Source organism: Rhinolophus sinicus, linkage group LG09 (genome assembly GCF_036562045.2).
Source record: "Rhinolophus sinicus isolate RSC01 linkage group LG09, ASM3656204v1, whole genome shotgun sequence".
Taxonomy (NCBI): Eukaryota; Metazoa; Chordata; class Mammalia; order Chiroptera; family Rhinolophidae; genus Rhinolophus; species Rhinolophus sinicus.
Window position 1 is genome coordinate 109,096,307 of NC_133758.1, and position 21,975 is coordinate 109,118,281.

Here is a 21,975-nt window from a genome sequence, read left to right on the forward strand (position 1 = left end):
GCAAGATGATGTAATAACTGCCATTCCATTGAATCTTTACAATGGCCCCATTAAATAGGTAGAATCATTAGCTTGATTTTACAGATGAGAAAAGCCAATCTCTGATCAAATGTTGTCTCGCAGGATAGATCCTCCCCTGGCTTCCCCACAGCACGCTGGCCACTCACATACACATATACCTGGTCACTCACTGCTGCTTTATCCTGTTTTATTTTGTACAAACTCATCACCACTAGGCACCTTACATAACTATAATTTGTTGTATATTTATGTATGTATCTATGTATATATCATAGAAATATTACGTATTATATGGTTATTGGTTTGTTGCAGACCCTTCCTCACCAGTGGTATCCTGGAGCTGGTGCGAAATGGCTCATGGGAGCCAATGCTGAACGTCTGTTATCAGCAGACCACTGCTCCGTAGCCCTCATTAGAATGCGCTTCACGAGAGTAAAGGTTTTGTTTTGTTCATTGTCCTATCTCTGGTGCTAGAACTATGCCTGGCCCATAGTAGGTGCTCAGTAAACTTTTGTTGAATGAATAAAAAGCAGTGAGTGCTTTGCTTTTATGTCACACAGACCTGGGCTCAATTCCTAGCTCTTGTGTGGACCTTGCACAAGCCACCTCATCTCTCTGAAGCTATAAAATGCGGTCGAAATCCCTGCCTCTTCAGCAGAGGGTAAACTATCCCCACGGCAAGAGTAAGGAAAACTAATACTGTACAAAGCACACAAATCATATAATCAACCCCTGAACATTTTGTAGCTGAACTCTAATAAATCTTTTTGGAATCTACAGTTTGTTACACAATTTCTGTCTGCAAGGAGAAACGAGGTGTAAGGAACTAGCGTGAGACAAGCTTAGCAGAGTACCTGACATCTGGAAAGCACAAGTCTAATAGCATCCTCCTTTTCCCCATTGTGGGTTCTGTCTGCATTTCAGGCTGTTCCTGTGTCTTTTCTTCTAGATTTCCCAGGAACAAAGTTGCCCAGTCTGCTGTAGTTTTACGTCTGGTAGTTAAACCATGCCATTAACATTCTAACAGGCTTTCCTGTGGGGCCTCAGACCTTGGATTAGGTTAAATGTTTTAGCCTTTTCGAAAGTGGCAGTAAGTAGGCAGTTTGCTGCTGACAAAACAAAAAAGTGCAGATGTGGAAAAGTGTTTCTCAGTCTCCCGTTGGGAGCCAACCTCACTTCTACTGTTCAGCTGCTCCATCTTGGGGCTCATCGTCTTCGGCCGTTTTCAGTTAAAGTCAGGCTTTGTCGCTTCTGGCCATTCCAGTTGTTTGTGCTTGAAGAGATTTCCAGAAGTTGCTGTCCTGGTTCTACCCTGTGGGTCTCCCTGGGAGCCAGGATCTAGGGGCTCGGGGGTGGGGGTGGGGGGGTCTGCCAGCACTCAGGAGCCCGGGAACCCTGAGGAGCAGGACCTGACTCAGAAATGGATTCTCTTTTGGGTACTTGCTCCACATGGAGGCTGAAGAGCCCTGCAGTTTGAGGAGCCAGTCTTTCCATTTGCTGAGGATGCCCGTTGCCAAAAATAGGAGACCAGACATCATGCTACCCTTCAGAGACACCATCTCAGAAGCGTTTGGCTGCCGCTGAAAGCATCTTCTTGTTCATCGGAAAGACACAGGCTCAACCCTGGTTCCAGGTGCCCGGTGGCTTGCAGTGCCTCCCGATTGCTCCCTAAGATACCCATGATGACACAGAAAAATAATGAAGACTCACAGGCCTGCGAAAATAAGAAGGATTGACAAATGCCGGAATCTTCTGGCATCAACTAGTGATAGTGATGAGGGAACCTGCTCAGGATCTATATTAATATACATGGTGCGAAGGTTCACGAAGAGGAGACCCTCCCTTCCCACCACCAACATCCCTCCTGAAAGTAATTTATACCTTCCCCATTGTGGGTTCCTGACTCACATCCCTGAAGCACTTTCCACCTGGTTGACCTTCCTTTTCTACCTTCAGTTACTGACCTCAGACTTGGGTCCTTGCTAACACATCCCCTTCCTCCTTTCTTTGTTTTTTCATTTATCCAAGTCGAATAAGGAAACACTGGAATATAACCAGAGGGGACATGGGGTAAACTGGCACAATTCAGTGCCTTCTAGTCAGTTTACTCCCCCAAAGCAAAATGCTACAAGTTGGGTGTCCTGGTTGCTGTCCATGCTGGGAAATAGGATGCTTTCTGTCTTGAGTTGGTTGAAAGTCTCAGAGGAGAAGGTGAACCTCACTAGAGTGAAGGTTCTGACTTTGCTGGAAGTGGTGCCCTTCGCCCTGTCCACCCTCACCCCACAGCCGATATGGGAAGGCACTCTATTTTTACACAGGTGGGCAGAAAATGAAATCACTGTCAGTCCACTCATAATGTCTGTTGGAAGTCTTTGGTCTGGACAAACTTTTCCTTGTTCAAGAATGAATAAAGACGAAAAGAAAAAAAAGAGTTTGTGGGGAAAATCCTACAGAATGAGGTAAAGGCAAGAGCTGCAGAAGACCCAGAAGCAGTGTCTACTTTTGGGAAATCATCTACAGCAGGACGGAGAAAGGAATTTGGGGAAAAATGCTTGGAATCCTCAGCATACTACAAAAAGGCCTGGCCACCCTGGAACAGGAACAGAAAACTTTAAAGAACAAAGGGTTGATAGGAAGGCAACTGAAAGAAAATTTTTAAAAGGAGATGGATTAAATAAGAGAAGGTTTTTGGAAACAAAATCCTAGAGGAGAACTAAAATCGAAATTAGCAAGAGTATGGAAGAGTATTAATTTGTGGTAGGCTGAATAATGGCCCCAAAGGATATCCACATCCTAATCCCTGGGAACTGTGAATGTTACCTTACGTGGTACCAAAAAAAAAAAAAAAAAAAAAGAAAGAAAGAAAAAGAGAAAAAAGAAAAAAGACACCCAACTTTGCAGATGTGATTAAGTTAAGGATCTTGAGAGACAGAGAGGTTATTCTCCATCCCACGGTTCCTAAATGCAATAATAGGTATCCTAATAAGAAATGGGCAGCGGGAGATTTGACAACAGAAGAGATAGCAATGTGACCACGGAGGCAGATATGGGAATGATGTGGCCACAAGCCAAGGAATGCGGGCAGCCGCCAGAAGCTGAAAGAGACAGAGAACAGATTCTTCTCTAGAACCTCTAGAGGGATGGTGACCATTCCAACACCTTGATTTTGGCCTTCTGATACTGATTGCAGACTTCTGGCCTCCAGGACCATAAAAGAATACATTTCTGTTGTGTTAAGTCACCAAGTTTGTGATAATTGGTTAGAGCTGTGACAGGAAACTAACACAAATGCTATGGAGTATCAAATCAGTGGTGTGAATGGTGGAAAAAACCATGAGAAATGCTTCTGAAAGATACAAGGAAGAAAGATAAAAACAAGAGAAGGTTGTAGATGTGGAAGACAGAACAGTCAGCCCACATTCAGCTTAGTGGAGTTGGTGATTATTGGGATCAGCGATCGGGCAGCAAACACTTCCCTAACCTGACAAGAGACTATATGAATATAAAGGGCTAACTCATCACATTTGAACAAACTCAGGGAGAAGAGACCCACATCTGGGAATATCCTGGGAAGAATGTAGAATAACAAGTGCAAAGGGAGAGAAAAATATTTCACAAGCACCCAAACAGAGACAAGAGGAACAAAAAGCAAGTTGACTTTAGACTTATTCTCTGTAACAAAGCGCCTGAATCTATAGAACCTGTCAGAAGGTTAAAACACCTGGAAATGTCCTTTTTTTTTTTTTTTCAATTCAGATATATTCCCAGGTCCCATATCACCTCTACCTAGATGTGGGGTCAGGGAACCTAAAACATTGAAAGTTCTGATTGTCGGGTAAATTTACGAACCATCTACAAAGTTTTAGCGGTTCTGTTGTAACCCAACAATTTTATACTGAACTGTGTGGTATTTTGCATAGGAAGGCAATCAAAAAAAATTCTTAGATATGCAAGGGCATGGGAAAGTATACAAACATGTCCCTTTTTAAAAATTTATTTTAAAGATATGTTGCAGAAGCTTAAAAGGTAAAGCCACGCAGAGCTGAAGAATAGGTAGCATAAGCCCTGGAATCAGTAACAGTAGAGCGCAATAAGTTATTATTATAAATCTGGTGACCAAACAAATACAGATGTCACACATTGTTCATAAGCAATAGTAATGCAAAGACAACAATGTGACTGTTTTATGGATTGAGCCCTGGAATATTGTTAAGGGAGATCAGAAAGGGAAAAGGGCATAAAGGTTTGTTATGCTGCTTGTCTGAAATAGGTTGGTACCTACCGAAAAAGTTGTTTCCTTCTCTATGCCAATCTTTGAAGAAGTGTTAATGGCTAAAGAAAGGCTCCAAATAATATGAGTACCAGTATGCACCATGGATGGTGGTTTGTGTGTGTTACATGTTGCTGAGTGGGCTCCGACTCCTGGTGACCCTGTGAATGAGGGACGACCACAGTGTCCTGTCCCAACAGCCCTGCTCAGCTGCTGTGGCCTCGTGCTGACAGCTTCTTTTATGGAGTCAATCCATCTCATATTGGGTCTTCCTCTATTTTCCCAGCATTATTGTCTTGTCCAAAGAACCCTGCTTTCTCCTGATGTGCCTGAAGTAGGACAGCGGCAGTTTTGTCCTTTTTTGCCTCCAGTGACGTCTCAGGCTTCCGTTCTCTAGCTAAACATCGGGCTAAATACTTTCCTTGGTCCTCTCTGCTCAAGGCCACAGGGGTGGATGTCAGATCCCTTCCCTCCCACCTCTTCATGTGTTCTAAAGCTTCCTTAAGACCCTGCCTCAGTAGGCGGTACAGCCTGAACTTTGCAGACCCTTTCCCGAATCCCTACACCAAGGTGAAAAGCTTAAAGGTAAACACTGGGAGATCCAAAAACAAGTTCTTGAAGTGCCCATATACTGGGAAATAGAAGAGCAAAACTCGTCATAAAGTAGATCCCAAAAAGTACCCGTAGATTTTTAAAAGCAGAAACTGTGCAGGGTACTTCCTTGAACCACGGTATACTAGAATTATTTTTTAAAAAATAACATTTAAAACCCAAATACTCAGAGATGGAAAAATATAATCCAAATACTGTGGAGTTCCAATGAAAGAACCAAACGGCAGCCACACACAAGGTAGAAAGTAAGAAGAAGACCACACAATGAAATTTGAAACAAAGACTGTGTTTACTTAGAGAAAAAATTATGGCTTTATATACAAGAAATCATTTCAATAAATGAATATCCAACTCAAGAAGACGAACAGAGAAACTGAAGAAAACAATGGAAAGTTGGAGAAAAGAATTAATGAAGATAAATGTTGACCTGAATAAATTAGAAAAAGATGGTAGACTTGATAAATCCTGGTGCAAATTTTTTCAGAAGACCAACAAAGCACACTGATTTCTCACAAATCTAATTTTTAAAATGAGAGAAAAAAAATCTACTTCCATTAAAGAATGAGGAAGGAGGGGGCATAACCTCAGAAGCAGAGGTTTTTAAGTTAAAAGTGATTGCTCACACAATCCTGTGCTCAAAATTTAGACATCTGAATGGAGTGGACAATTTTCTAAGAAATCACTAAGAAATGGAAATTTCTGTAATTGATTCCAGAGGTTGAAAACCTGAATAGAACAAAACCCATGGCACTGTCATCAGAGAAGCTTCCTGCCCACTGTTTTGCAGACCGGGTCTTTCAAACCTGCCAAGAACAGTTGCCCAAATTAAATTCCACATAGATTGTTGTGGTGCCACGGCACTAATTCAACACTTCACTCTGGAAGGGAAGGGTGAGATTCAGGCGTGTGTTTGGTGGTGACAGGATGAGATGCTGTAGAGGGCGTCTGAATAAAGCTGCACCTTCCCTGGAAGGCTCTCCTCTCTTCCCAGGTGTGTGTACCCGCTCACGTCCAGAGGCTGAGCTCCACTGTATTTTCCTGACCCCGAGGTTCATTTATCTGCAGCCTTATACCATGCGCAGTACGCCCTTCATCTTCCGTTTCTTCAACTTTGCTGCCTTTCTTCCCTGCTGTCAGCGTCCGCCTGGCAATGGCCCTATTTCCACTTCTAATTCTGTTACAGACCTCACCGTGGCAGACACTATCCAGTTGACACTATCTGCCCTCAAGCACCTTACCTCCTTGAAGCTTATCTAGCAAACATTAATTGCACGCATTCTAGATCTTTCTAAGCATTGCCTACCTTGACTTTAGAACTTTCCCTTGCAATTGCCATTTTTCTCCATGTCACTGCTAGCAGCTGTTTCTATCTGATTTGCCTCTCTTCTCACAGTTGAGTGCAGAAAAAGAAATTGCAGCTCATTGCAGCTGCCATCTGATGGGAACCCTGTTGTTTTCAGAGGTGCCCACCAAGCATTAGGCCACGTGACAGACACGCCCTACAAGCCCAGCTGTGCTGGTCCACGTCGGGACCTGGGAAGGCCTCAGGGAGACACAGACCCCTGGCTTATGCCCAAGCATCGTCCTCGCCCCTGGGAGACCCTTGAGAGCAGGGATGCTATTGCGTTTATCTTTGCCCTCCTGTGCCTGGCACAGTTTCTGACATATAGGAGGGATTCAGTGTGTGTTTGTGGAATTAGCAAAAGGAGGGAAGGAGAGGAGGAAGGAGGAAGGAAGAGAGAGGAGGAGGAACAAAATGGAAAATGGAAAATGAGATTACTTTCCAGCGTAAGAAGTTAGAGGTATCAAATGGAGGATTCAGTAAGTGGGTTTGTTGCTCCTTCATGGATGAAATTTCCTCCCAGGGAGTATCTGATGTGCTAGAAGAATCTGATAGCATAAATACCGAAATAAATACTTGGAACGTGAAGAGGTTCTCAAGGTAAGAAATAACATTAGGATGGTTATATAACAGGAAACGTCTCGCATACTCCCAGAGACTGCCACCCTTAGGACGAAAACAGCACAGCTTCCCGAAGAAATCCAATGTGGTGAGCAGCTGCAGCAGTAGCTTCTTATTAAAAGGCGTGATTTCCATTTGGAAACTCGAGCTACGTACACTTGAGTGTCCTGTCACCTTCTCTCCATCTTTCCTATCGTTTCTCCCCTGGCCCCTGAGACAATCTTACCTTGTGCTGCTGGGTTTTAGTAGTATAAGATTATCTCTTCTTTCTGCCCTCCCCCCTGCCCCCCATGGCCCCCTCCCACACGTACACACATTTAACACTATTTGGTATTGGTTTTAGAGCAGACAGTCAATCAGTTTGATGTCACACGCCGACTCCAACAGATTGATTGTGGCTCACTCGAGTGCTGAAAAAGATTCTGAAGGTGTGTCTGAGTGAAAAGGGGGAAATTTCCACAGAAAGAGATGGAGAAGGTTGGAGAGTAGCAATATATGTGTTAAGCATTTGCCATCCCCGTTCAAGAGGAAATTAAAGTGGTGAGAGCAAGGAATAGCATCCTTTAGGTTTTGACCTAAATTAGAGTCAACTGAAGTGGTTTTAATAGCATTTCATTCGTTGCCCGACATTGTTGGTTTTCTGCTCATGTTCTATAGTGGTTTGAATGTCGTGTCTCTGCAAATAAGGAGAAAAAGAGAACTGAATATCTTAACAGTGTTCAAACCTTTTCTCTAACCTGTTGATATCTGATCTCTGGTCCTAAATTGGACTTTATGATCATGGAAAGGAGCATAAACAAGAGACTATTTAAAAAGTATAAATACTTTCCAGTGCTTATTTCAGAAGCAATTTAAGCTTCTGAAACATCTGGAAACACCTTAGCATATAAATTGCTGTCCAAATTGGTAACCTGGAATCTAGACTCATGTGTTTGGGAATAAGAATGTGCTGAGTGGCCAATAGCTTTGCCCTGCCACCAGACACATCCCATTAATGGCAGGCATTTGTACAAATACACATAGCACCTGCCACCGAAGGAGAACACCCTCAGTCATCTCATTTGAGGCGTTCTTTTTCAGATAGAGAAACTGAGGCATTGCCATTGATTTTACCTATCCAAGCTGGAAGGGGTGCGCTAGCATAGTGACCTGGCCTGTAGGCGTCTGGGGCCTGCCAGGAGGGCAGTGTTAGTCCTTGAGTGCTTTCCACATGTCAGGTACAGTCACTGCAAATGTATGTGGGGAGACCCGTGAGCCCCCAGCCTCAAGGAGCTTCCATGCTGGTTGGAAGGAAACAGACTAAAGCACCCCAACAAATAAATGCTTTAAGATGCCAGTAAATGCCCTGAAAAAAGTAAAACATGGTGACCAGGGACGCTGCTTGGAGGAGACAGCATTTGCATTTATACTGGAATGATGCACTGAGTCAGGCTCCATGTTGTAAAGATCTTGAGGTAGAGCCTTCCCAGTCAGAGAAATGACAAAAGCAAACATATCCAAGGGACAAAGGAAAGTCAACGTGATTGAAGCAGAGGCAATGCCCAGCGTCCTGTCCATTAGCCCTGATGTTTGCTAAATTGTTGTTGGCGATGGTGGTGGTTTCTTGTAAGCCTTTAAAACTTTTATTGCACTTCCTGGGGTTGCTTTTAAGTAAATCATTGCATTTGGTTGGAGAGTCTTGCTGAGTTGTACAGAGAGATTTTGAAGAATTTGTAAATTAAGGTGTGCCTTATCCTGAGCGTAACCCCTGAGGGAGGTGTGTGGTACAGGGGGGCCCATTTCTGCTCCAGAGAGCCCGTGTTGATTGGTGGGGACATTGGCACAGTGACCAGTGACCATAAGCAGATTAGCTGGGAAAAAGGGGGCTTGGTGACCCCAACAATAGCTGACCCCCTCCCTGAACAACCTTGCTGAACTCTGCTGCTTCCTCCTGTTATGCTGAGGAGTCCGGCTTTGGCTGCCTGCTCATCGTGTCTGTTCTGTGAACACTGCAGAGCCACTTGTCACAAAGGGGAAAATACCTCTCCTGGAAAACCTGCATCCACATCCGAACTCTCTCAGCTCAGTTGCTGGCTGCAGTCTAGGCTCTGGCCCCAAACTGGAAACTGATGTTGTGTCCCCCTGACACCCTCTTTCTGCCCTTGGTGACTTTGCCTGTGATGTCCCCCTTGTGCGTCACCTTTGTCCCCGACCCCCTCCCACTGGCAAGGCTAACCTGGTCCCTTCTTCAGGAAGCCTTCTCTGACCTCTGCCAGGCCAGGCTCCTCTCTGAGCCTCGACTGGGCCGTTGGACATAGTGCATGTCCTATTCTGGTCTGACTGTGAACTCCTGATGGGCAGGGAGCATGGCATCGTCACCGTGTACCCTTGGCCACCTGCGCACAGTAGGGCTCCATCGATGTGCAGCTGAGCGAGCCCCCGGTCACCAGTGCTTTTAGCTCTTTGCTTGTCATCATCAGAGACATCAGGGGGAGAATAATACTGAACATGGGCAACTGTTTTATTCTTTATAGTCCTTGGAATTCAAATTCCTTACATGAAGCAGCGATCAACTACTTTGAGAATTTTTTTGTGTGGTGAAATGTACATAGTGTGAAGTTTATTCTAATTTTAACTATTTATAAATGTACAATTCCATGGCATTAAATACATTCACATTGTTGTGCAACCGTCACCACCATCCGGCTCTAGAATTTTGTCCCCATTAAACACTAACTCCCCATTCCTCCCTCCCCCAGCACCTGGGAACCACCATTTTACTTTCTGTCTATGAATTTGTCTATATGAGGTACCTCATATAAGTGGAATCATACAGTGTCTGGCTTGCTTCATTTAGCTCATTTCATTTCTTAATGTCCTCAAGGTTCATCCATGTTGTAGTACATGCCAGAATTTCTTTCTTTTTAAGGGTGAATACTGTTCTGTTGTATGGATGTACCATATTTTATTTGTCCATTCATCCACTGGTGGATGTGTTAGTTGTTCCCACCTTTTGGTTATTGTGAATAAAACTGCTGGGAGCATGAGTGTGCAAATATCTGTTCGAGTCCATGTTTTCAGCTCTTTTGAGTATATGCCCCAAAGTGGAACTGCTGGCTAATACCGTAAAATAAATCACTTTTACAATTTAGAAACGTTTTTAATAGTTCTGAAATGGTCATTTCAATTCAAACCAAAGGTCACCTTAAGATGGGAGGTGCCGCAGAAATGCAGGCTGAAATTTCAGACTTGTTCTTGTGACTTGTATAATGCTTGGTGACATGAAATGGTTTTTTCTCAAATGTGGTTTTAATTTTTTCTTACAGCATCAAGCTTCTAGCTGTGCAAGAACTGCTTGACAGAGAGGCCCTGGAAAAGGTAAATATTTTGTTCTTCCTACCCCACATTCACAAACTGAGACTAGCAGAGTGCCACACACCAGAAAAATTCAACTGCCTGTCACCAGCGACAGCACTTACTGCAAAGTTGGTCTGTTTTGTATTCTTAACAGTGAACCATGAGAATTTTAGTCAGAACTGCCCACATTGCTCATGTGCTGTGAACATTTGCAGAGCCTGCCTTGCTTGGCTCTTCAGGATTGTGTGAAAGGAGTGGATTGCCCTGCTGTGGGCCATGCACAGGACCAGGCTGTCTGCCTCCAGACACTGCACACTGCCCACATGTCAGATTCTGTGCCAGCCACTTCACGCCACCTCTGCTCATGTGCGTTATTGTCTGGGCTAATGGATGATAGAATTGAGGCCCAGCAAAGTTACATAACTTGCCTGAGGAAAATGAACTAAGTGGCGGAGTTCAGGAAGTCAACTCCGTCATTCCATTTTCAAAATTAGTGCTTTTTCTCATTCATAGTCAAGGTCATGAATTTGAGACCCTTTTTAAGCTACTTCTGAGGATTGGGAAATTCCTTTCCCACCTCAAATGGATGTTTTCACTATGCGTTGAAAGAGATATGCAGTGTGTCTCAGCTTTCTATGTTCAAGTCAAACATACAGCTGGCATCCTTGGCTGGTTGTAGGTTCAAGTTCTGTGTGTGAGGTGAGGGTGGGCTCAGCAAAGCAGCCTGGGCAGGTGCCAAGGAGGCCAGGCTCCCAAGTGCCACCCACGGGCCCCCCAGCTCATACTCAGCTGCTCCCCTGGGTAGCTCAGGACTTTTCCTGAGTATGTAACTATGGGTATTAATTAGAATCTGTAACATTAACATAAAAGAAAATGGTTAGAAAGCTTAGCATTCTAACCACTCATGTGCTATTATTTATAGAATTAAAAATGTTTGAATTAGTGGTCAAACTGCTGGTTGGCACTAAAGCAAATTAAGTTTTTAGGCATCAAGCCGTGACATGAGGGGAAGGAGAGGTCTGAGGTCTGGCTCTGAATTTAACGTCCATCAGCCTCATTTCCATTACGGGTAAAACGAGGGTGGACTGACCTCCAACAAGCGACATGAGAACCAAATGAGTTAGTGCAGTGGAAGGGCTTTTTAAATGCCAAAGCACTTGAATCATATTAATTCTTAATTACGTATATTAATTCTTAATACACACCCAGCCATTAAAACACACTAGGTCCAGCAGTATATGAAGATTCTCTGTATGGTCTTAAAACTTTACAAAAGTTACTTCTCCATAAACAATTCTATTCTGAGTACAGAAGAGAACAAAACTAGAGCTGTTTTACTTCTCAATTGAAAAAAACCATCAGACAAAACTGGTGACTACGTGGAGCCCATGTGCTAAGATATATCAGTATAATTAAAACACAGGCACCAGAAATATCGATTAGGTCTTTAGAGCTGTGTTAATATCAGATTTGGGGAGGCCGCACAGTTAAGCCAATGTGGGGGTACTGACTGCTTTGGGATCCAGCAGAGAAGGCCGCTGCCGTGGGGTGGGGCTCAGGCAGGCTGAGTTTGGAGTCTGCTTCCCCCTTCCTAACTGGGTTATTTTGGGTTACTAATCCTCTCTGTGCTCAGTTTCCTAGACTACATAGAGTGGGGTTCTTTATAAACCCCAAACTACAGAGGGTTAGAAAAGATTAAGTAGACGATTGATGTACAAGGCTTAATGCTATGCCAGGAGCTGAGTGAGCCCCAAAAGTTAGCTGCTGTGCGTGTTATTTCCCCATCCTCCTCTCCCTCCTCCCTCTTTCTCTCCAAGTCTGATGATGGTTTTGTATTGTTCCCCTATCTCCATATGTGACCAGTAGAGCTTTCCAAGATGGTCTAAAAGGGCACAGGGACCAGCGGGGAGGCAAGTGTGCTCAGTTTCCTTCTTCCTCCTTTCATTTGTGCATTCATTCATTCACTCACTCACACTACAGGCCTTTGTTGAGCTTTCTATGTGCCAGGCAAGTAGCAAACATTTCCAGAATAGTCCAGAAGCAACCAGCCGCCACAAGCTCAGTAGCCACTTGCATTTGGAGTGACACGTGGTGCATTATCTGGCGCAGTACTGTTTTGTGCTCCAGTTATGAGAGCCTCATGACTTACAGACTCTCATGCACCTGGATCAGAGAACCATCATGGAAAGCTCTTGGCAAACTGGAGAGCTTTGCTACTCAACGTGTGGCCTGCAGCCCAGCAGCATTGGAAGCTTGTTAGAAATGCAGAATCTCGGGTCCCACCCTGACCCCCCCCCCCCAATATCAGACTGCGTTCTGACAAGACCCCTGGTGATTTCTGTGCACTGAAGCCCAAGCATTATCACCATCACTACTGCTGACTAGTCCATCCTCAGAGAGAACCTGTGAGGGGTCAGCCTTTTGCTTTTGTGGTCAATTAACCTTTTCTTTCTGGCACCAAACGAGAACAAATAAACACTATCATTCTACTTGTAAGAGCCCAGTTTTTAATCTTTAGTTTGCCTGCTTCTTCCTTTCATTAAGAAAAATAGTCTCATTTGATTTAATAGGTACTGCCAGCAAGGAATGGCCTCAGTTAGACACATAGCCTGCAAATCTCCAATCTCTTTGATTCTCTTTGCAGCTGGGCTTCAAATGGCAACACGCCTTTGGGTTTTGCAATTACTGAACTCCTACAACCCGACACTGGGGGACTGGTCACTTTCCGACAGTCTCAAGCGTGGGCACCTGGCACATGCCTTTCTCTTGTAAGCTATTCGGAAGTGTCATTTCCTTTCCCAGGTACAATTGCAGGTTAAATCTGATCAGTAAAATATTCAAATTATGTAAAACTATTTAATATAAAAGACTGAAAAGAAGCAGCAGTGGTTTGGGGTCTCCTGGATAATAAGACTTTCAGTGCTTTTTCTCCCTGGTATTGGGCATTGTTATAATGACCTTAGTATTTTAGTTTAACTTTGCCAGCCGTTGGCCTGACTTGCACTCTCCCTGGATTTAGGTAGAGAGCCTGTCCAATTTTGGAAGAGCTGAGGCTTTCCTGGCTCCTGAAGCACAGAGGCAGCCGGAGGAGGCCCTGTTGTAGGAGAGCCATGGTCTCCCCCCAGCCTCACCTGTTTGGCTGTTGGGCCCGGCAGAGGACCTTCCTCGGAAGCCTGGACCCTTTTCTTCATCCATAAAACTGCTCTGTGTGGTTCCTTCCCCCTAAAACTCTTGCGCTTCATTTTCACAGTTGATCCTACATCACATTGTAAAGAGGGGGACATTCTCCTTTACGTACTCTGTTTTCTAATGTTTTTCTCTGCTTCCTTGCTCCAGCGGTCCTTCCTGGGTTTGAGGCCTCCATGTTTTATCTGCCCTACTCACCATCAAACATGCTTTCTGGGGAGAGGTGAATGGTGAACATGTGCCCAGTGGACATACATAGATTAATGGTGAACATATGCCCAATACATTCATCAGTAAGGTCCCAGTTTTCACCTCTTCAAACACTGTCTTAATTCAGGTGCAATAGATCGGGGTGGAGGTTGGGGACACTTGGGGAGTCAGGTGTCTAGATTTCTCTTCTCCACTGACACTATATAAAACCATTTCCCAGACAAGTGACAGTGATTTATCATTTATTTAAAAAAATAAACTATAAACTATATAGTTAGTAATCTTAAGTCTTTCTACCAATTTCTTGTTTTTAAAAACCTGTAGAACCATGAAAAGATGACGTAACATGCATAAATGCCAGGAAATGTGACTTTCCTCTGAAAACGTGTTTTAGGTTTGATGGGCTTTTCTGTCAAACATCCATTAGGTGCTGAGAGCAAGAACTTGCTCTGAGAAGGGCTTAGACCACCTGACTGTTCTCTTTGCTTTAAGAGGGGAACGCTTTTGTTTTTCTCTGAACTTAAGTCACACAGACTTGTTTCCCAGGCTTTATAAACAGGCCCAACTAATGCCTTTAAACGTGGCATTGCATGGAAGGAAATAAAAATATTGGTACAGCTTGATTTATTAAGATCATTTTTCAATGACCCTTTCAAACAGCTTCCTGCAAAGCTGCAAACAATAGCTTGTTTGGTCATTGACTCCAGCTGGAGGTCACCTTGTCCCTGGAAGGAGCAGAGGTCAGAGCATGGGCTGACCCAACCCTAGACCTGCCCAACTCATAGCCATTGCCTGTCCTACCCCGTCCCGCTCTCCCCAGGTGATGACCCAGCTGTTAATCACCAGCCGTCTGCATCCACACTCCACCCTCTAGAAACCGGGCTCTGTGGGCGAACAGACTGGGCTTGAATCCACGCTGCCATTGTCTAGCTGGGAGGCTTCTTTGGGAAAGTCACTGACCAGCTTCAGTTTCTTTTTAACGTGGGGTGGGGGCGGGTAGTGTCACAATGCTACCTACTTCAGTAGGATTTTTAAATGAGGAATAAGTGACATAATGTATGAAATCAAAGAGGTTATGTATCTAGTAAGCACCAGAGCAACAGTAGCTACGTGACATTCTCCCCACGACTGCTTATGAGCTCCTGCTGTCGTCGTCGTCACCATCATCATTGATATCTTTCTCCTTCTCTCTTGAGAAGCCCAACTTGACATTGATTTGTTCCCATTAGAGGATGATAAAAAAAGGCATTACCTCCGTTCGCCCCATTTGCCAAATTGTCTAGGCCAAAATGTCAGCCAGTCTCTCATGCCGGCTGCTGCTAGATCTTCTTCCCAGAATTTCAGCTTTGAAGTCCAATTCTTTGTCCATGTTTTTCCTAGAGATGGAGCAGGTAATCTCTGAGACCTGCTTTGGTGCTGTATGTGTGAGATACAGTATATACATTTCACCAGCAAGTGTGGGATTAGAAAAACTGAACTTGGCGCTGGCACACAGTAGCTCGTCAGGGACTCTTCCAGCTAGTGCTGGGCAATGTTGGAATCAGAAGTTCATAGCTTTGGGGGGGTTTCAAAAGGAAATAGGAGGTAAATAACTGTGACATCGGTGTGTACGGATAACCTAAGGATGCTGAGTGCTTGCACCTGTCATTGGTGATGGTGTGTTCTAGACATACATATGTGCTCATACGTGTGCTCCAGCTCTGTAATGACATGGTTTGGGAGTGTGTTTCACTATGATTTGGGCTTCCAGTTAATTTAGTTTGTATGACAGTTGAGTGCTTACTGTGTGCCTAAATTGCGCTATATATCAAGGCGGATAAAGTGAGACAAATACATTTGAATGGCATATGTAGGATCCCAGAATGTCAGAGGCGGGGGAGACTTTTCAAATCATCAAATCAGCCCTGTCATTTGGCAGAGAGGACGCGGAGGCTGAAGGAGTTGAAGTGTCCCCTCACGCAGGGCCCACAGCAGGTGTGCTGGTTGAACCAGGACGACTCCAGGGGGCGCCACGCTGGGGCCCCTGCAGTGCGGCCGCTGCCTGGCTTCCATGACCTCCTTTAATTGAGACTTCAGCTGGAGCAGACTGGGTGGGTCCTTCTACCTCTGCATATTCCAGGGGTGGGAGCAGACCCAGAGGGTCAGTCCCTGGTCCAGGCGATAGGGAACTGAAACCCAGGTCTTCCAGCAGCATGACTTGTGGTGAAACAGACACGGGCACGTGCTGTTCATCTCCAGAGCACTGTTTGGTCCAGCAGGGGAAACAGAATGTGGGCTGGGGTTGGAGGAGGAGCAGTAGGAGCCTGAGGGCTGCAGACGTGGGCCCTGCCCTGGGCGCATCCGGGAGAGGAGGGCCTCGCGCTGGGGGGAGGGCTGCAGGGGTCCACGGGCCTGGGAAGAGAGCCAGTGAGAACCTGTGAAAGGATGGAGAACATGCAGCAGACACACCCTTCATGGAAGCTCAGAGTCCAAAGGAATTGCTTCAGGAATCTTAGCTAAGTACTTAAAAATGCCTTTTAAAGAACAGCATTCTGTGTTCATTTTAAAATAGCAGAAAGAGATTCTTCCGTTCCTTTGGTTTGCTCTTCTCCCATGCTTAGTCCTTCATGTACGCTGAGCTTAATTGAATGCCATCTTGAGTGGTCAGTATTCATGCATCTGTTAGTTTTGTTTGTTTGTTTGTTTTGTTGTTTTTTTAGTGGATTGAGCCAGATCAGTGTTTAATCACTGTTAAACTCGTTATAATCACGTTCCTAGCTAAATCCCTTCCTTGAAGGGACCAAAAAGCAGAAATGGGGGCCCCTGTGGAGCTCAATCCCTGTTTGGAGACCAGCCGGGCCTACAGGGTCACTACTCACAGTCAACTAGTCACCAGCTCCACTCGGCAAACTGCACGCTTGGGCCTCAACTCTTGGCTGGGGTCTCCCCAAGCACCTCAGCTGCCAGAGCATGGAGCATCGTGGTGAATTATGGGCCAGGCTTCACAGTTCATTTAAAAAAGAGAGAAAAATGCATTTTCTCTTTATTCTTTCAAAAGCATCATGAGACACCATGTATATTTAAGGGCTGCCACGACCTGTCTCTTTTTATGAAAAGCTTTTATTTTAAGTGAACATAAAGTAGAGCCCCAAAATAGGACTTTTAAATGCTCTTCAGCTTTCTCAGCTCTCAGAGATAAGCAAATTAAACAACGAGGGCTCATTTTAAATGTATTACATGAGCAACGTTTTGAAAACAATAATATGTAATGTTGAAGTGGTGATTAAAAACCAATGTCCCCATTCATTGCTGGGGAGGGGTTGGCGCTGCCCATTCATAAGCTCTTGGGCAGCGTAATTCATCCGCCTTTGAGAGGCCCCTACCCTTTGACCAGTGATTCTATTCCTGGGAGTGTATCTGAAGGAAACGGTCCATAAAAATGGAAAATAATAAGCACACTACAGCATGCTTCCTAGTTGGGAACAAATGAAGGCAGTTGACTGCTTACTGAGAAGGGAGGGTTCAATAATCTGGTAGATGTCCCAATGGGTAGTTAATAAGTCGTTCAGCCTTGTGTAATATTTATACTGCATTAGACAATACATTAACATATTTACAAAGAGGGAGAATAAGCATGTGATTACAACATGTAGTCTTTCAATCAATATTTATTACTTCCTTGTGTCAGGCATGGTGCTAGCCTGGAAGACACATACAGCAGTGACCAAGATGGTTATCACTCTCACCCTTATGGAGCTCACGTAATTGTCGAGGAAAATGAGCAATTATGCTTATTTATGCTTATTTAAATACAAGAGTGATAAGTTGTCTGGGGGGGGGGGGGGGAATCCCTAACCTAATGTTCTCATAGCATCTAGGAAATATGGAAAACAAAAAACCCAACAACATAATTAGGTAACTTTTTTCATTGAAAATTGTCTTTATCATTGAGTTACTATTCCTGGAATCAACTTTTTAAGTATCAGGTGAGAGCTATCTGCCCTCATCCCAGAAAAATGTGAAAGTGCACACGTGTATTTGTACTTGTACACCCAGGTGAAATTTATATGGTCTTGAAGCTTCTCCATGGATCCCCACAGGTTCACACCTCTGGGCCTTGGAGACGGTGGGGTTCATTTCTCCACCCCAGGAATGTTGAGATACCTTATCTACACAATGGTAGCCTAGTGAGGAAATGTCGCTCAGAGTAGGATAAGTCAACCCTTCCCTGTGAGACTTTTAGCCCAGGGTCATCGGGAGGGTCCTTCATGTGGTCAGCGTCCAGTCGGATTTTAGACAACACTGCGTCCCTTCAGTTACTTTCTGGGATTTATGGTTTGATCCCAGATTATTTATCTTGAGGGGACCATCTGGTTGATAGAGTACCTACACTCCCATTCTTTACTTCTTTCTTCCTAGCATCGTATCCATCAGTGGTAACTTCAGACATATTTAGGTCTCCTAATATATGTCACTACTTGTCCTACTTTTTGCTGTTGTCCTATTTCTCTTCTTTCTTGTACTCATAGTTTTCATGAATGTAAATCTCACCTGACATGACCAGTCTTCGTGTTTCCTCAACTCTCCTTAACTCTTAGGAGCCCAGCCCCTATCCCCGTTAATCTAATAAATTATAGTTTACCTGAGGCCAATGTCTAACCTAATCCAAAGAATTTTTATCAAAAATATTATTTTTGCTTTCTATCATTAGAAATGATGAAATAATTTTATGTAGAATTTAAAAATTGTTCATGTGATTATCCATTTTTTGGTAATTCCTGTATCTATTTCTGTTTTTATGATGAATACATAAAGAATTTATGTTGAAAATATTTCTTTAAAAAAAATTTTGAAGCCATTTTGATACAATGCTAAGAGCTTAGGAATGGGAAAAGGAAAGAAATCATGCCTGGAACTTGTTTTATCTAGGTCAGCTGTACCGCTTGAGGAGCTTGAATCAACTGCTAGCTTCTGTCTGTGATGGCTGTTCTTGGTGGTTTGATTACTTTGTCTTCCTACTCTGAAAGTTTTGTTACTTCTTAGTCTCTTAATTGATTCTGGATTTATAGAGGAAAAGAAGAAAAATTGTACATTATCTATATGGATTGCAAGCTCAGGCAGAGGTAAGGCAAGGCTTATTATAAGACCAGAAAGGTCATTTTATTCAGACTTCAAGGTTGAGGGGGCCTGGAAGAGTCACCCCTCTCCATGTTTGCTAAGAATCATATCACCATCAACTAGAGAGAGTTTTGCTGGTCTCGTCTGGTAGCTCATAAGTGATGGGCTGGTTTTCTGAAGTTGTCTAGCTCATGAAATAAACATCAGCTGTACATGTTAAAACTTTTCCTGCACTGACGCCCTCTCTCCTTGAGATACCCTCTTTCCCCTTTGAGAGGGCACCCAGGGATTCCAGTTCTGGTAATGGCAGAGTAGCTTATACCAGAATAATCTTCCCTCAAATAACAATTACAAACTCTGGGTAAAATGCAGACAATTACTGGAAGGCACTTGAGAGGAACAGAAGGCAAGCAGAAACTAGAGAGGTGTCAACCCTCAAAAGAAGGAGCCAACACTGGCTGAGATCCATGTCTGTGTGGCTTTTCCCTAATGGAAGTCCCCAGTCTGTGTGGCTGCTAGAGCTCAGGAAGGAGGTCTTTGGGGGATATTATGAGTCTTTTCTCTCTCTCTTTTTTTTTCTTGGTTAGTCTACTTAAAGTTTTCACCTTTTGTTGTTGTTGAGCTTTTCAAAGAACGTTTAGTTTCATTGATTTTCTCTGTTGTTTTTTATCCTCTACTTCATTCATTTCTGTTCTAATCTTTCCTTCTTTCCTTCTTGCTTTGAGTTTAGTTTGTGCTTCTTTTTCCAGTGTCTTAAAGTGAAAGCTTAGGTTACTGATTTGAGATCTTTCTTCTGTACTAATCTATAGCTATAGATTTCCCTCTAAACACTGCTTTAGATGAATTTCATAAGTAATGGTATGTTGCATTTTCCTTTTCATTCATTTCAAAATGTTTTTAGATTTCCTCTGTGATTTCTTCTTTGACCCATTGGTTATTTACAAATGTGTTGTTTAATTTCCACTTATTTGTGAATTTCCCAAAATGCTTTATGTTATTAATTTCTAATTTTATTCCATTTCATTGTGGTCAGAGAACATATTTTACTTGACTTCAATACTTTTAAATGTATTGAGGCTTGTTTCATGGATTAACAACACATAGTCTATTCTGGAGAATGTTCCGTGTGTACTTGAGAAGAATATGTATTCTTTTGTTGAGTGGAGTATTCTATAAATGTATGTTGTGTTATGTTGTTGTTTAAGTCTTTGATTTCCTGTTATTTTCTGTTTAGTTGTTCTATCCATTATTGAAAGTGGGGTATTAAAGTCTCCAACTATTGTTAAATTATCTGTTTCTTTTTTCAGTTCTGTCAGTTTTTGCTTCATGTATTTTGGAGTTATGTTATTAGGTGCATATATATTTATAATGGTTATGTATTTCTAATCAACCCTTTTATTCTTATAAAATGTCCTTCTTCATCTCTACTAATGCTTTTTGTTTTAAAGTCTGTTTTTTAATATTAATATAGCCAATCCAGATTCCTTATGGTTGCTGTTTGCATGATAAATCTTGTTCCATCTTTTTACTTTCAACCTACTTGTATCTTTGAATCTAAAGTGTATCTCCTGTACACAGCGTATAGTTAGATATTGTTTTTTACTCAGTTTGACAGTCTCTACATTTTGATTGGCTTGTTTAATCCATTCACACTTTATGTTATTATTTACATAGTTGATTTACATCTGCCATTTTACTTTGTGTTTTCTATGTCTTTTTTTGGTTCCTTTTTCACTGCTTTCTTTTGCATTAAGTAAATATTTTCTAATGTAGCATTTTAATTTCCATAATGATATTTTCACTATGCTTTTTGAGTTATTTTCTTAGTCATTGCTCTAGAGTTTACCACATACATCTTTATTTATCAGATATATACTAACTTAAATTTCAATGAGATATACAAATATAACTCCTATGTACGCTATTCCCTCTTTTCTCTTTTCGTGCTGTTTTTACACATATTACATCTTTGCTACAGACTTAACTCTACATTGTTATGTATACTACAAAGTAAAATCATTACTTTATATACTTTTATGTCTTTTAAAGGAGAAGAGAGAAGAAAGGACAGCAAGTATATATGTATAAAGTTAGTTGCATTAACCTTCCTATTTACCACTTCTGGTTTTCCTCATTTGTTCCTGTGGATTCAAGTTACCATTTGGCATCATTTTCTTAATACAATACTGTCCATCTTTACTCCTACCCAGGTCCTTTGTGCTGTTCTCAACTATATTACGTTTCTTTATGTTATAAGCCCAACAGTACAACTGTATACATATTGTTTTATACAACATGAATAGTAGAAAATAGATGCATTTATACTGTCTTTGATAATTACATAACTACCTTTACTGGTTCTTCTCATTTTTTCATAATGATTCAAGTTGGTCGAGGGTCACTTGTTTTCAGCCTGAAGAACTTTCTTTAATATTTCTCATAAGGAAGGTCTGCTAGCAACAAATTCTTGCAGTTTTGATGAGTGGATAGATAGATGGATGGTAAATGGATACATACATATACGCATGCATACATACATACCGTGTTTCCCCCAAAATAAGACCTAACTGGAAAACAAGTAGTAGCATGATTTTTCAGGATGCTCATAATATGAAATAAGCTCTAATACATCTTTTGGAGCAAAAATTAATATAAGACCCGGTCTTATTTTTGGGGAAATACAATAGGGCTTATGTTATATTATGAGCATCCTGAAAAAAATCATGCTAGGGCTTATTTTCCTGTTAGATATTGTTTTCAGGGAAACACAGTAGTTGGTAGGCAGACAAATATACCAGATTGCCATATAAAAATTATTTATTGCTATGAGTCATGGTCAAAAATATTTGAAAACTGCTGTCCTAGACCATTTATTGGCTTGGAAGAGGGGAAGAGGGTGTGCTCTGGGACTTTCCAGTCCTGGAAAGGCTCTGCTTATCCTTAGGTATAATCTAAGCACTTTTCTCTTCTGCCTCCTTTGTCTCTTGACTTTGTTTTGCTTTTTAGCAGACAGAAAATGTGCCCAACTCATTGCATTCCCTTTAAAATGGTTGCATGTAATTACCACCTCATACAAACGTCCACATAGCCATGGTGACAGGAGTTATATGCAATTTCCTGTCATGTTTGCTCCACCCTCAAATGCCATAACATTTCCATAATCAGGAAATGTTAACAATGAGTTGGTACTGAGAGAACTTGCAGTTCACTTTTTTAGAGAATTCTGAGACTTTTCATGAATGAATTCATTCATTTCTTGAGATCATGACTTTGTATTCAG

The 21,975-nt window shown here is 42.6% G+C and overlaps 1 protein-coding gene across 2 annotated transcripts in view; it reads left to right on the forward strand.

The window, feature by feature from the left end:
- The window catches only part of EEPD1 (endonuclease/exonuclease/phosphatase family domain containing 1), a 95,508-nt gene that overhangs the window by 47,575 nt on the left and 25,958 nt on the right, over nucleotides 1–21,975 (forward strand). For both annotated transcript variants that reach the window (XM_019726319.2, XM_074340999.1), the window contains exon 3: nucleotides 10,172–10,223. In XM_019726319.2, the coding sequence (XP_019581878.2) occupies nucleotides 10,172–10,223 (52 nt within the window). The remainder of the gene's footprint in view (nucleotides 1–10,171; nucleotides 10,224–21,975) is intronic.